This window comes from Oncorhynchus masou, chromosome 15 (assembly GCF_036934945.1).
Source record: "Oncorhynchus masou masou isolate Uvic2021 chromosome 15, UVic_Omas_1.1, whole genome shotgun sequence".
In the NCBI taxonomy this organism is placed as follows: Eukaryota; Metazoa; Chordata; class Actinopteri; order Salmoniformes; family Salmonidae; genus Oncorhynchus; species Oncorhynchus masou.
Window position 1 is genome coordinate 3,786,319 of NC_088226.1, and position 15,794 is coordinate 3,802,112.

General features: G+C 46.5%; 1 protein-coding gene across 1 annotated transcript in view; it reads right to left on the reverse strand.

Annotated features, from left to right (window-relative positions):
- Positions 1 to 4,807: 4,807 nt before the first annotated feature.
- Positions 4,808 to 15,794, reverse strand: part of LOC135555367 (voltage-dependent calcium channel gamma-2 subunit) — an 89,186-nt gene continuing 78,199 nt past the window's right edge. Inside the window, exons 3-4 of the mRNA XM_064987725.1 lie at positions 9,744 to 9,884; positions 4,808 to 6,829 (exon numbers count right to left, since the gene is read on the reverse strand). Of these exons, the coding sequence (XP_064843797.1) occupies positions 6,297 to 6,829; positions 9,744 to 9,884 (674 nt within the window). The 3' untranslated portion in view covers positions 4,808 to 6,296. The remainder of the gene's footprint in view (positions 6,830 to 9,743; positions 9,885 to 15,794) is intronic.

The following is a 15,794-nucleotide window of genomic DNA, read 5'->3' on the forward strand; positions in this document are numbered from 1 at the left end:
CCATGCTGGACAGAGACCACTATATTACTCCCTCTTCATGAGCCATGCTGGACAGAGACCACTATATTACTCCCTCTTCATGAGCCATGCTGGACAGAGAGACCACTATATTACTCCCTCTTCATGAGCCATGCTGGACGGAGACCACTATATTACTCCTTCTTCATGAGCCATGCTGGATAGAGAGACCACTATATTACTCCCTCTTCATGAGCCATGTTGGACAGAGAGACCACTATATTACTCCCTCTTCATGAGCCAGACTGGACAGAGAGACCACTATATTACTCCTTCTTCATGAGCCATGCTGGACAGAGACCACTATATTACTCCCTCTTCATGAGCCAGACTGGACAGAGTGACCACTATATTACTCCCTCTTCATGAGCCATGCTGGACAGAGAGACCACTATATAACTCCCTCTTCATGAGCCATGCTGGACCGAGAGACCACTATATTACTCCCTCTTCATGAGTCATGCTGGACAGAGAGACCACTCTATTGCTCCCTCTTCATGAGTCATGCTGGACAGAGACCATTATATTACTCCCTCTTCATGAGCCATGCTGGACAGAGAGACCACTATATTACTCCCTCTTCATGAGCCATGCTGGACAGAGACCACTATATTACTCCCTCTTCATGAGCCATGCTGGACAGAGACCACTATATTACTCCCTTTTATGAGCCATGCTGGACAGAGACCACTATATTACTCCCTCTTCATGAGCCATGCTGGACAGAGACCACTATATTACTCCCTTTTATGAGCCATGCTGGACAGAGACCACTATATTACTCCCTTTTATGAGCATGCTGGACAGAGACCACTATATTACTCCCTTTTATGAACCATGCTGGACAGAGACCACTATATTCCTCCATCTTCATGAGCCATGCTGGACAGGGACCACTATATTACTCCCTCTTCATGAGCCATGCTGGACAGAGACCACTATATTACTCCCTTTTATGAGCCATGCTGGACAGAGAGACCACTATATTACTCCCTTTTATGAACCATGCTGGACAGAGACCACTATATTCCTCCATCTTCATGAGCCATGCTGGACAGGGACCACTATATTACTCCCTCTTCATGAGGCATGCTGGACAGAGACCACTATATTACTCCCTTTTATGAGCCATGCTGGACAGAGACCACTATATTACTCCCTCTTCATGAGCCATGCTGGACAGAGACCACTATATTACTCCTTCTTCTTGAGCCATGCTGGACAGAGAGACCACTATATTACTCCCTCTTCATGAGCCATGATGGACAGAGAGACCACTATATTACTCCCTCTTCTTGAGTCATGCTGGACAGAGAGACCACTATATTACTCCCTCTTCTTGAGTCATGCTGGACAGAGACCACTATATTACTCCCTCTTCATGAGCCATGCTGGACAGAGAGACCACTATATTACTCCCTCTTCATGAGCCATGCTGGACAGAGACCACTATATTACTCCCTCTTCTTGAGTCATGCTGGACAGAGAGACCACTATATTACTCCCTCTTCATGAGTCATGCTGGACAGAGACCACTATATTACTCCCTCTTCATGAGCCATGCTGGACAGAGAGACCACTATATTACTCCCTCTTCATGAGCCATGCTGGACAGAGACCACTATATTACTCCCTCTTCTTGAGCCATGCTGGACAGAGAGACCACTATATTACTCCCTCTTCATGAGTCATGCTGGACAGAGAGACCACTCTATTGCTCCCTCTTCATGATTCATGCTGGACAGAGACCACTATATTACACCTTCTTCATGAGCCATGCGGGATAGAGAGACCACTATATTACTCCCTCTTCATGAGCCATGTTGGACAGAGAGACCACTATATTACTCCCTCTTCATGAGCCAGACTGGACAGAGAGACCACTATATTACTCCTTCTTCATGAGCCATGCTGGACAGAGACCACTATATCAATCCCTCTTCATGAGCCAGACTGGACAGAGTGACCACTATATTACTCCCTCTTCATGAGCCATGCTGGACAGAGAGACCACTATATTACTCCCTCTTCATGAGCCATGCTGGACAGAGAGACCACTATATTACTCCCTCTTCATGAGCCATGCTGGACAGAGACCACTATATTACTCCCTCTTCATGAGCCATGCTGGACATAGAGACCACTATATTACTCCCTCTTCATGAGCCATGCTGGACCGAGAGACCCCTATATTACTCCCTCTTCATTAGCCATGCTGGACAGAGAGACCACTATATTACTCCCTCTTCATGAGCCATGCTGAACAGAGAGACCACTATATTACTCCCTCTTCATGAGCCATGCTGGACAGAGTGACCACTATATTACTCCCTCTTCATGAGCCATGCTGGACATAGAGACCACTATATTACTCCTTCTTCATGAGCCATGCTGGACAGAGACCACTATATTACTCCCTCTTCATGAGCCAGACTGGACAGAGAGACCACTATATTACTCCCTCTTCATGAGCCATGCTGGACAGAGAGACCACTATATTACTCCCTCTTCATGAGCCATGCTGGACCGAGAGACCACTATATTACTCCCTCTTCATTAGCCATGCTGGACAGAGACCACTATATTACTCCCTCTTCTTGAGCCATGCTGGACAGAGAGACCACTATATTACTCCCTCTTCATGAGCCATGCTGGACAGAGACCACTATATTACTCCCTCTTCTTGAGTCATGCTGGACAGAGAGACCACTATATTATTCCCTCTTCATGAGCCATGCTGGACAGAGACCACTATATTACTCCCTCTTCTTGAGTCATGCTGGACAGAGAGACCACTATATTACTCCCTCTTCATGAGCCATGCTGGACAGAGACCACTATATTACTCCCTCTTCATGAGCCATGCTGGACAGAGACCACTATATTACTCCCTCTTCTTGAGTCATGCTGGACAGAGAGACCACTATATTACTCCCTCTTCTTGAGTCATGCTGGACAAAGACCACTATATTACTCCCTCTTCATGAGCCATGCTGGACAGAGAGACCACTATATTACTCCCTCTTCATGAGCCATGCTGGACAGAGACCACTATATTACTCCTTCTTCTTGAGCCATGCTGGACAGAGAGACCACTATATTACTCCCTCTTCATGAGCCATGCTGGACAGAGACCACTATATTACTCCCTCTTCTTGAGTCATGCTGGACAGAGAGACCACTATATTACTCTCTCTTCTTGAGTCATGCTGGACAGAGAGACCACTATATTACTCCCTCTTCATGAGCCATGCTGGACAGAGACCACTATATTACTCCCTCTTCTTGAGTCATGCTGGACAGAGACCACTATATTACTCCCTCTTCATGAGCCATGCTGGACAGAGAGACCACTATATTACTCCCTCTTCATGAGCCATGATGGACAGAGACCACTATATTACTCCCTCTTCTTGAGTCATGCTGGACAGAGAGACCACTATATTACTCCCTCTTCTTGAGTCATGCTGGACAGAGACCACTATATTACTCCCTCTTCATGAGCCATGCTGGACAGAGAGACCACTATATTACTCCCTCTTCATGAGCCATGCTGGACAGAGACCACTATATTACTCCCTCTTCTTGAGCCATGCTGGACAGAGAGACCACTATATTACTCCCTCTTCATGAGTCATGCTGGACAGAGAGACCACTCTATTGCTCCCTCTTCTTGAGTCATGCTGGACAGAGACCACTATATTACTCCCTCTTCATGAGCCATGCTGGACAGAGAGACCACTATATTACTCCCTCTTCATGAGTCATGCTGGACAGAGAGACCACTCTATTGCTCCCTCTTCATGAGCCATGCTGGACAGAGACCACTATATTACTCCCTCTTCTTGAGCCATGCTGGACAGAGAGACCACTATATTACTCCCTCTTCATGAGTCATGCTGGACAGAGAGACCACTCTATTGCTCCCTCTTCTTGAGCCATGCTGGACAGAGAGACCACTATATTACTCCCTCTTCATGAGTCATGCTGGACAGAGAGACCACTCTATTGCTCCCTCTTCTTGAGCCATGCTGGACAGAGAGACCACTCTATTGCTCCCTCTTAATAAAAAATACACAAACACAGCCAGTGTTGCCACAGCCTCAGACCCTTTGGTTCCACTCAGAGGGCTGACATTACGTGTCTGCCTCACACACACACGATCATGCTTGCCACACACACACACAGACACACACACACACACACACACACACACACACACACACACACACACACACACACACACACACACACACACACACACACACACACACACACACACACACACACACACACACACACACACACACACACACACACACACACACACACACACACACACACACACACACACACACACACACACACACACACACACACACACACACGCTCTCACCTCATTGCAGAGATAAAGGGGTGCATCAGGTCCTGAAAGTGATGCTTTTAGGGCGGTCGTGTAGAAGGGTGTCGTATATCATTTCTACATGGATAGCTCCACCTACAGAGTCCTGGTTTTATTGCAAACCTGTGTTCCTTTTCCAGGAATGTCATGTCCTAGAAAGACACCACGCGGCGATGTGTCTTATGTGCTGTTTTATCTTTACAATCATGGTTTCTCCCATTCTGTAGCCTGAAGACAGAAACATGCTTGTTAACACAAGTGTTAGTACATGGTAGAGAGTAGAGACACACAGAGAGACAGTGTGAGAGGGTATCAGAAACATAGAACAAGGGTGTTAAGTGTAAGGATACAGTAGGTTAGAGACACAGTGAAACAGGCTGATTTGTTCTCCCTAGGATTGGTATTTTATTCATCAGGACTTGATGCATCCAAGTAAAGGATCATTCGGTTTTGGCACCTTTAAAGATTTCATTTTCAATTTGAACAACACATTGACAATCAAAAGAAACAAAGAAATGACTAAGGCTGTGTGAATTTGAAAAATAAAATACATACATATATATATTTATATAAAGAATTAAACCAAACCATTTAAAAAAATGTGTTTTTGTTCAATGTCGATTGTTTGGTTTCTTTCACAAAAGCATAAGATAAAATGAAGTAAATAAAAAAACAGAAGAGAGAAAATACTCATGAAACTACTAGTTTCAACATTAACGTCATCACTTTTTCCCCTTCTAATTATCATTATCCTTTAAAACTTAAGTTTTTCCAGAGCAGATTTGCTGTAATTTTATAGCATGCATTTCATTTCAGAAAATTTGATTCACTTAGCTTCTCTTGTACTATTTCATATTTATCTTGTTTCTTGCCTTTTTACGCAAGTATTTATTTTTGTATTTGGCGTCCTCTTCTTTTCCTCCCCCTCTCCTCCTTCCTTTTTCTTCGAGAAGTCGTGTTTGGAGTCTTTTTTTTCTTGGTTTGAACTTTGACCCCTCTTGTTGTTGTTGGTGGCTTCTCTTGAGGGGTTCAACACTCCCATGACGACCCCCCAACCCAAAAAGAAAGCGAACAGGGACTCAGAAAAAGGCGAGAAGGTTCTATTAAAATAATCTCTATTTTTCTACTGTTGACTGTGTGCGTCTGTCCCCCGCCATGTCTCAGCAGCTCCGTAGTGTAGTGACCTACAGCACCTTCTCTCTGGCTCTGTCATCCTTCCAGCAGATCCTACAAGAGTCTTTTCTCGTGTTACCAACAGCACTTAGTTTAGTTTACTTGTTAGTTTTTTTGCTTCAGTAAAGTCTGTATCTCTTGATTATTAACTTAATCATTTATTTATAAATGTAATACACATATAGTACCTTTGTTAGAGTTTACAGACTGGGCTAATTCTTACTGAACCCCAAGCTGCAAAAATTCACAGTTTTAATACAGAAAATAAATAAATGAATAAATATGACAACAAATCAGAGGCATATGGCAGGTGGTATGATGGGAAAGTACAGCAGCATGTTGCACCACCAAAACTGTGGAGCCAAACTGTCAAAACCAAAAGGTTATGAAATCATGAATCGAATTTAAATCAAAACCCTCCCTTTAAGTGCTCCACCCTCATCACCCATCCCCACCAATTAAAATGACTCAGTCTCTAAGGACAATCTGCCCCATTCTCCCAGTACAACCATTTACTCCAAAGGAACCCAACAAACCCCTTTAGACTCTCTCAACAATGGTAGATGGGAAAATCATGCAGTTGAATGAAATAAAATCATCAATCTCTATAAAGATGGAAACTCATCCTGGCCTATGGTATATTAGAGACCTGGGTGGGGGCCTCCCTGCCTTCGCTCCCCCGGGCTCTGCTCTCAGGGCTCCCTCATACTGGTGTGGTGCGGCGGTTGGCTGTGTTGGTGTTGGCCGAGTCTTTTTCCTTCTGAATACAGTTGTGGACCTGCAGGAAGGTATGGTCCCTCTCCGAGTTGTAGGTGGCGGTCGGCGTGCCCCCGGCCTTCAGGGTGTCCCGGGGCAGCGTGTACATGGAGATCTCTGTAGAGGGTAGCGCGCTGAAGCCCTTGAGGCCCACTGGCGAGGTGTCGCGGGAGTGTGAGGGGTCTGTGGACCGGGAGGAGGAGCGCGAGCGGCGTCGGTAGCGGTAACGGTAGGATGGGATGCGTGTGATGGCCGAGGCCTGGAGGTAGTCGGCAGCCCTGGCCCCTGCCCGGAGCTGCCGATGGCGGTCGATGAACATGTGGGCTGCCAGGACACCCACCATCTCGGCCATTATGAAGGACAGGGCTCCGAAGTAGAAGGACCAGCCGTAGGAGTAGCTGTTCTTCTTCGAGTCGCTCTTAGAGGGGTCCCCTGCGTTGGCTGATATGTACACGATGATCCCGATGATGTTGCTCAGGCCTGAGGGAGGAGGGGGGGGGGAGGTTGGGGGTCGGGGAGTTGGAGGGGCGAGATGAGAGAGCAGGAATTATGCAATCGGTTAAGACAGGACATGTACCTTTTCTAGGCATACCACATACGCAGTAGTCTGAGTGCATCTATCCACCACAGTGAATACGCCATTACCAAGACAAACCTTTTCAGACAAGTACCACGGACTCACCAAAGGATAATGTACATACATACTGTACTTCTCACTGTCAAAAATATGACTGAATACGAACCAGAAATATGACCCAAGCCAGAGCCTCTGCCCTTATAGTGTTTAAGAACAAAGACTGAGATCCTCAGTCAGATCAGTTGCACATTACATTTACATTTAAGTCATTTAGCAGACGCTCTTATCCAGAGCGACTAACATGATCATTCATCTGATTCACATAGGGATCACATCCTATGATAGGGATAATAATCATATACTCATATACACTGAGTGCACAAAACATTAGGAACACCTTCTCTTTCCATGACATAGACTGACCAGGTGAATCCAGGTGAAAGATATGATCCCTTATTGATATCACTTGTTAAATCCACTTCAATCAGTGTAGATGAAGGAGAGGAGTCAGGTTAAAGAAGTGTTTTTAAGCCTTGAGACAGTTTAGACATGGATTGTGTGTGTGCCATTCAGAGGGTGAATGGGCAAGACAACATACTGACGTACCTTTGAATGGGGTACAGTAGTAGGTGCCAGGCGCACTGGTTTGAGTGTTTCAAGAGCTACAACGCTGCTGGGTTTTTCACACTCAACAGTTTCCTGTGTGTATCAAGAATGGTCCATCACCCAAGGGACCAGCCAACATGACAGAACTGTGGGACTCACTGGAACCAACATGGGCCAGAATTCCTGTAGGGCACTTTTGACATCTTGTAAAGTCCATGCCCCATCAAATTGAGGCTGTTCTGATGTTTAGGTCTAATGTTTTGTACACTCAGTGTATATATATCTACTTTAACTGTAGAGTTTAGTCACGGAGAGAGAGAGAGAAGTGTGTGACTTAGTAGAGCTGGGATGATGGATCATTGGGAAAGTATGTCAGGGACACCATATTTTTAGAGTTGAATCCCAATGGGAAGCTTCTAGCCCAGCACCCAGATCAGGAGAAAATAAGTGGATAAAGAGGGAAGAATGGAGTGCGTGACTTGTGGCTGCTGCTGAGTGGAGGCTGAGAGCTGACTGAGGAGTTGCAGTACTGGGGATGACCAGCAGAGAGAGAGAGACTGCTTGTGCACTGCACCTTAGCTGGATTAGTCAACAGTATCTTCTTTGCTGGACTTACATCCATCTGTACAACTGTTCTATGTAAGTGAACCATAACAACATTGCATTTCAGTGACTAAAAAGTAGTGACTGAAAACATTTGCATTTGTGTAGATTTTGCATTTCTTTCTTCCTCTCTCTCTTCCACTCTCTCTCCCTCTCTCTCTTCCACTCTCTCTCCCTCTCTCTCTTCCTCCTTTTCCTTTCTTTCTTACTCTCTCTCTGCCTCTCTCTCTTCCACTCTCTCTCCCTCTCTCTCTTCCACTCTCTCTCCCTCTCTCTCTTCCTCCTTTTCCTTTCTTTCTTCCTCTCTCTCTTCCACTCTCTCTCCCTCTCTCTCTTCCACTCTCTCTCCCTCTCTCTCTTCCTCCTTTTCCTTTCTTTCTTACTCTCTCTCTTCCACTCTCTCTCCCTCTCTCTCTTCCTCCTTTTCCTTTCTTTCTTCCTCTCTCTCCACTCTCTCTGCCACTCTCTCTCCCTCTCTCTCTTCCACTCTCTCTCCCTCACTCTCTTTCCTTTTCTTTCACTCTCTCTCTCTCTTCCCTCCTCTCTTCCTCCTTCCTCTTTCTTCCTCTCTTCCTCTCTCCCTCTTCTTACTTTTTCCTTTCTTTCTTCCTCTTTCTTACTCTCTCCCTCTCTCTCTTCCTCCTTTTCCTTTCTTTCTTCCTCTCTCTTCCACTCTCTCTCCCTCACTCTCTTCCTCCTTTTCCTTTCTTTCTTCCTCTCTCTTCCACTCTCTCTCCCTCTCTCTCTTCCTCCTTTTCCTTTCTTTCTTCCTCTCCATCTGCCACTTTCTTCCTCTTTCTCTTCATCTCTCTTTCTTCTTCTCTCTCTTCCTCTCTCTCCCTCTCTCTTTTCCACTCTCTCTCCCTCTCTCTCTTCCTCCTTTTCCTTTCTTTCTTCCTCTCCATCTGCCACTTTCTTCCTCTTTCTCTTCATCTCTCTTTCTTCCTCTCTCTCTTCCTCTCTCTATTCCTCTCTCTCTTCATTTCTCCCTTCCCCTCTTTCTTACTCTCTTTCTTCTTCTCTCTTTTCCTCTTTCTTTCTTTCTTTCTTTCTTTCTTTCTTCCACTCTCTTTCTTTCTTCCTCTCTCTCTTCCTCTCTCTCTTCCTTTCTCCCTTCCCCTCTTTCTTCCTCTCTTTCTTCTTCTCTCTTTTACTCTTTCTCTTTCTTTCTTTCTTCCTCTCTCTCTTCCTCTTTCTCTTCCTCTCTCTCTCTTCCTTTCTCCCTCTCTTTCTTCCTCTCTCTCTTCCTTTCCTCTCTCTTCCCCTCTTTCTTCCCCCTCTTTCTCTTCTTCTCTCTTTTCCTCTCTTCTTTCTTTCTTTCTTTTCTTCTCTTCTCTTCTCTTCCTTTCTCCTTCTCTCTTCCTCTTTCTCTTCTCTCTCTCTATTTTCTCTTCCTTCTCCCTCTTTCTTCCTCTTTCTTCTTCTCTTTCTCTTCCTCTCTTTTCTTCCTCTTCTCTTCTTCTTCCTTTCTCCCTCTTTCTTCTCTCTTTTCTTTTTCCTCTCTCTCTTCCTTTCTCCCTTCCCCTCTTTCTTCCTCTCTCTTCCTTTCTATCTTCCCCTCTTTCTTCCCCTCTATCTCCTCCTCTCTCTCTCCCCCTCTTGACTCACCTGCAGACACAAAGAAGATCCCTGCGCTGAGGATGATGTTGTGGCGTGACTTGTAGAACTCGCTGGCAGCTATACACAGGCCTCCCATGAAGAGCAGGATGACACTAAGGATGGGGAAGATGCTGGAAGCTCGCACCGCACCTGAGAACAGATAGAGGACAGGAGAGGAGGAAAATAAAAGAGAGGAGGGGTTATATAGGGATAGAGAAGAAGAGAGAGATAGGTTAAATAAAATGGTAAATATAGAGAGAGAGATAGGTGAGGAAGAATAAGAGTGGGGAACAGTGAAAAATGAGGGAGAGAGAAGAGAGAATGTAAATTAGACTCCCAACATCAGCTCCCTATCTGAGCCACATCATAATCAACACTCCATCAGCGCTGTGAAAGTCTTGATCAACACCAGCCAGTGAGTGTATCCCCTCAGTGAGCCTCTGTTACCCAACTTCATGTAATCACGCCACCTGACTACACACAACACAACCCTCAGTTAGCACACACAGCTCCCCAGATTGGAGCGTTGCATTACGCCATGTCATGTAGTGCAAATGACATGAACTCCACCAAAGCTCCAGGGGCTGTCACGCCCTGGCCATAGAGAGGCTTTTATTCTCTATTTTGGTTAGGCCAGGGTGTGACTATGGTGGGCATTCTATGTTTTTTTTTCTATGTTTTTGTATTTCTTTGTTTTTGGCCGGGTATGTTTCTCAATCAGGGACAGGTGTCTATCGTTGTCTCTGATTGGGAACCATACTTAGGTAGCTCTTGCCCACATGGGTTTTGTGGGTAGTTGTTTTCTGTATTGTTAGTTTCCTTACAGAACTGTTTATTTTCCTCTTTTTTTGTTCTAGTGTTCTGATTTTAATAAAATATCATGAACATGTCTCACGCTGCGCCTTGGTCCAGTCATTCACAGGAAGAGGATCGTTATAGGGGCCTAGCCTGTTGGGTGATGGGGGGCGAAGCTCTTCAAACCAAGCTCACGTCCTTGGCTGATACTGGTACGGATGCCAGAACAAGAACTGAAGGGTTGAGGTACTGATGACAAGGCAAGAACTGAAGGGTTGAGGTACTGATAATAGGGCTAGAACTGAAGGGTTGAGGTACTGATGACAGGGCTAGAACTGAAGGGTTGAGGTACTGATGACAGGGCTAGAACTGAAGGGTTGAGGTACTGATGACAGGGCAAGAACTGAAGGGTTGAGGTACTGATGACAGAGCTAGAACTGAAGGTTTGAGGTACTGATGACACAGCTATAACTGAAGGGTGAGGTACTGATGACACAGCTATAACTGAAGCGTGAGGTACTGATGACAGGGCTATAACTGAAGGGTTGAGGTACTGATGACAGGGCTATAACTGAAGGGTTGAGGTACTGATGACAGGGCTAGAACTGAAGGTTTGAGGTACTGATGACACAGCTATAACTGAAGGGTGAGGTACTGATGACAGGGCTATAACTGAAGGGTTGAGGTACTGATGACACAGCTATAACTGAAGGGTGAGGTACTAATGACAGGGCTATAACTGAAGGGTTGAGGTACTGATGACAGGGCTAGAACTGAAGGGTTGAGGTACTGATGACAGGGCTAGAACTGAAGGGTTGAGGTACTGATGACAGGGCTAGAACTGAAGGTTTGAGGTACTGATGACACAGCTATAACTGAAGGGTGAGGTACTGATGACAGGGCTATAACTGAAGGGTTGAGGTACTGATGACACAGCTATAACTGAAGGGTGAGGTACTAATGACAGGGCTATAACTGAAGGGTGAGGTACTGATGACAGGGCTAGAACTGAAGGGTTGAGGTACTGATGACACAGCTATAACTGAAGGGTGAGGTACTGATGACAGGGCAAGAACTGAAGGGTTGAGGTACTGATGACAGGGCAAGAACTGAAGGGTTGAGGTACTGATGACAGGGCTATAACTGAAGTGTTGAGGTACTAATGACAGGGCTATAACTGAAGGGTGAGGTACTGATGACAGGGCTATAACTGAAGGGTTGAGGTACTGATGACAGGGCTATAACTGAAGGGTTGAGGTACTAATGACAGGGCTATAACTGAAGGGTGAGGTACTGATGACAGGGCAAGAACGGAAGGGTTGAGGTACTGATGACAGCTATAACTGAAGGGTGAGGTACTAATGACAGGGCTATAACTGAAGGGTGAGGTACTGATGACAGGGCAAGAACTGAAGGGTTGAGGTACTGATGACAAGGCTATAACTGAAGGGTTGAGGTAGTGATGACAGGGCTATAACTGAAGGGTGAGGTACTGATGACAGGGCAAGAACTGAAGGGTTGAGGTACTGATGACACAGCTATAACTGAAGGGTGAGGTATTGATGACAGGGCTATAACTGATTGGTTGAGGTACAGATGACACAGCTAGAACTGAAGGGTTGAGGTACTGAGGAGCATTAAGGTGTTTAGGATGGAACTCACAAGTGAGACTGAATGTGGTGCTGAGGTCAATACTTCAACCTCATCAGGTCACCTGTGCCCATCCTTCCTTCCTTCTTCCTTATGCCTCTCTCACTCCCCCATCCTCCCTCTCCTTATATTCTCTTTCTCCTGTTTAACATGCACACTTAAACTTTCATCAGGCTGGTCACATTTTTTCCACCAGTTTTTCACTACTTCACCTTGCCTCTCCGCGCGGCTGCCACCTCAGCACTTTCCCCAGCTTCTCCCCAAAATGCTGACGCCGTCGCCAGGGCTGGGTGGCTGCACCCTGAACTCTGCCGCCTGCACCTCCGCGGGGACCCGGGGCTCCTGGCGGCCCAACTGCCTTCCCTGCCTACCTGCTGCCCGCCTCCCTCCCTTCCTCTCTCATCCTTCCCCTATGCCCTAACGCGCCCCATCACACATCACACAGCCTCCAATCCCCTCCATGCACGGTAGGGGAGAGGAGAACCACGGTGAGCCAACAGGCACCCTGGGAGATTATAGTAGCAGCAGCAGGCTGACAGCTGAGGAGGACTGGGCCAAGTGGTGGCCACGGCTGGCTGGGTCACCATCACTCACTCACCCTCCACTGGGCCCACAACAGTAACTACAGTAAGACTGGAGACAGGAGAGACTGAGAAGGCCCTGTAGGGTACTGAGGATGGATGTTCATCAAGACTGTATTGATACTGTATGTGGTTGTGGAGTTATGTATTTCTATCTCCCTCTCTTACCCTCTCCCGCTCTCTCTCGCCCTTTCCCCTTCTTTCTCTCTCTCCATCCCTTCATCCTCCTCCTCTCCCTGTCCTTGGAGCAGAGGAAGTAGTGGGGTGTAGAGTTACAGGTGGCGTGGTGATTAAAGATGAAGTTGTCCTGGGAGTTGACCCTGCTCTTTTGTCCCCCTTCTCACACCCCACCCTCCTCCCTCCATCCATCCCTCCAATCCGGCTCACGTTAACCCTGGAGATATTAAAATGGCCCGTCACTCTACATTACCTGGGAGAGGGCAGAGGGGCTCTTTCTCATCCATCAGCTTCATTTCCACCGACAAAAGAGGGATAAAGGGCCAGACAAATTGTATTGATTGTTGACAGAGAGAGTTTTAAATACTGCAGCTCTCAAGGTGATGCCAATGTGAAGGAAACCTCAGAGAGAGAGAGTGAGAGAGAGAGAGAGAGAGAGAGAGAGAGAGAGAGAGAGAGAGAGAGAGAGAGAGACAAAGTGAGAAAGAGAGATAGAGAGAGAGAGATAGAAGAGCCAGCTCAGTGGTTGCTGGGTAAGTTTGCCACGTTGCGTAAAAAAAACTGCACATTAGGCTGAGTTGAATAATTTAGCTCTTTGGTATGTTCAGCTATCATTTGGGCCTTGTTAAAAATGTCATTCTTTATTAAATGCATTGCTACATTTAATGTGCTTTGAGTCAAAGATTTAAGAATCACTTACTTGACTGAGAAGCAGCTGGACTCCCAGGCAGAACTCCCTAGGTTATGACCGCAGGGGGAAATCTTGAAAGCAACTATAGTATAGACTTTTGATGGGGAGCTTTTCAAGGGCAAGAGAATGGTATCAGTCAGCCCAGAGTGCCTATGTATTCTCTTTATATTACCCACCATGCTTAGCAGCGCACTCCAAAGTGCACTGACCTTCACAGTAACCTCCCAGCATGCTGTGCCTTCCCTCGGTTCAGGCTGCCGTTTACTGCGCCAAGTGCCCCTGGGTTTGGCTGAGCACGCTCTACCTCCGAAACGAAGAATGGCTGGGGTCCCTGCAGATTTCTTACGCCAGAACTCACTCTATTTTACTATAATGTTGAATATGTGGGTGAAGTGTTCGCTTAGTGGATGTATGAAAATCAGACAGGCGTTTCTATGATGGCTCCTGTTCCTTCCAGTGAGGGCTGGAGATGTAAATTCTCGGAGGAAGACGGAGAGATAACTATGCCCCAAGGCAGTGAGTGCTGCTACCTCCACCCAGTGAAAAATACCTCAGTGTTGCCAAATATAGGAAGTTTCATCTTCTTTGGTTCTTTTGGTCTGTCAGGGGTTTGGCTCCTGCCTGGAGGGGTATGTTTTAACATGGCAGATAACCTGCGGGATGCTGGACAGACAGGCCGTGTTCTCCAGCTGAGTATAGGATTGATTATCACAGTTAGTGAAGGTTCCTCTCCACAGTCATGCCAGTGTGATGTGTGGCTAACAGTGGGCTTTAGTGGACAGTAGTAAGATTTGTGTGAGTGAGAGAAGATGGATTTCGGATTGAGAAACAGCAGTTGTGTTTGAACAGCTCAATTCAGAGCATAACTTCTGATAAGCTTTCCCTAAACTTCCCAGGTGTAATGAAACACATACAGTACACTCACTGTAACACTCACTGTAACACTCACTGTAACACTCACTGTAACAGCTCAACATAATCTATGAACCAACAACACACTGTATGCCAACTAAGTGTCCTGTGATTAGTTATCCTACTGCAGCAGGTACAGTCATATCCCATGATCTGAGTAGGACATTATTCTGACTTTGGGCTGCTGGGAGGTGGACTATGGACCGTGTCCTGGGAGGTGGCTTTGGGGACTCTCTTGTGTCTCAGAAATCTATCAAGCTGGAAAACAATGACCCTGTCTAAATGAAAGCGTTGACCTCTCTGCTTGATAGCCAGAGACAGCGGCGACCTCGGTCGCGTCTTGTGTTTCTGAAGTCCCTCTTGGCGACGCGGCACATGAAAGGTGGAGCGCTAATCGAGAATGCGCTCTGGAGCCCTGTGATTATCAGCCAGGTCACCGTTTTGATTTGGGTCGAGGTCACTATCACAAAGAGCCTCGCCAGGGCCCACTTCTGTCTGTGTGGGTCGCCTGGGATCTATTTGGGGAGAGGCATCTCTGCCTCCTCACCTCGTCTCCTCCCTGTGTTCTCGCTAAGCCCAAAGCGTTACCCTTCAGGCTGGTTATTAAAGTAGTGACACACAGCAGCCCTATGCTATCCTATCCTTTATCAGCTCCACTACCACATACCCTCCTATCCTTTATCAGCTCCACTACCACATACCCTCCTATCCTTTATCAGCTCCACTACCACATACCCTCCTATCCTTTATCAGCTCCACTACCACATACCCTCCTATCCTTTATCAGCTCCACTACCACATACCCTCCTATCCTTTATCAGCTCCACTACCACATACCCTCCTATCCTTTATCAGCTCCATTACCACATACCCTCCTATCCTTTATCAGCTCCACTACCACATACCCTCCTATCCTTTATCAGCTCCACTACCACATACCCTCCTATCCTTTATCAGCTCCATTACCACATACCCTCCTATCCTTTATCAGCTCCATTACCACATACCCTCCTATCCTTTATCAGCTCCACTACCACATACCATCCTATCCTTTATCAGCTCCACTACCACATACCCTCCTGTCCTTTATCAGCTCAACTACCACATACCCTCCATCCTGCCTCATTAGACAGACACACAGCAGCCCTATGCTATCCTATCCTTTATCAGCTCCACTACCACATACCCTCCATGCTGCCTCATTAGACAGACACACAGCAGCCCTATGCTATCCTATCCTTTATCAGCTCCACT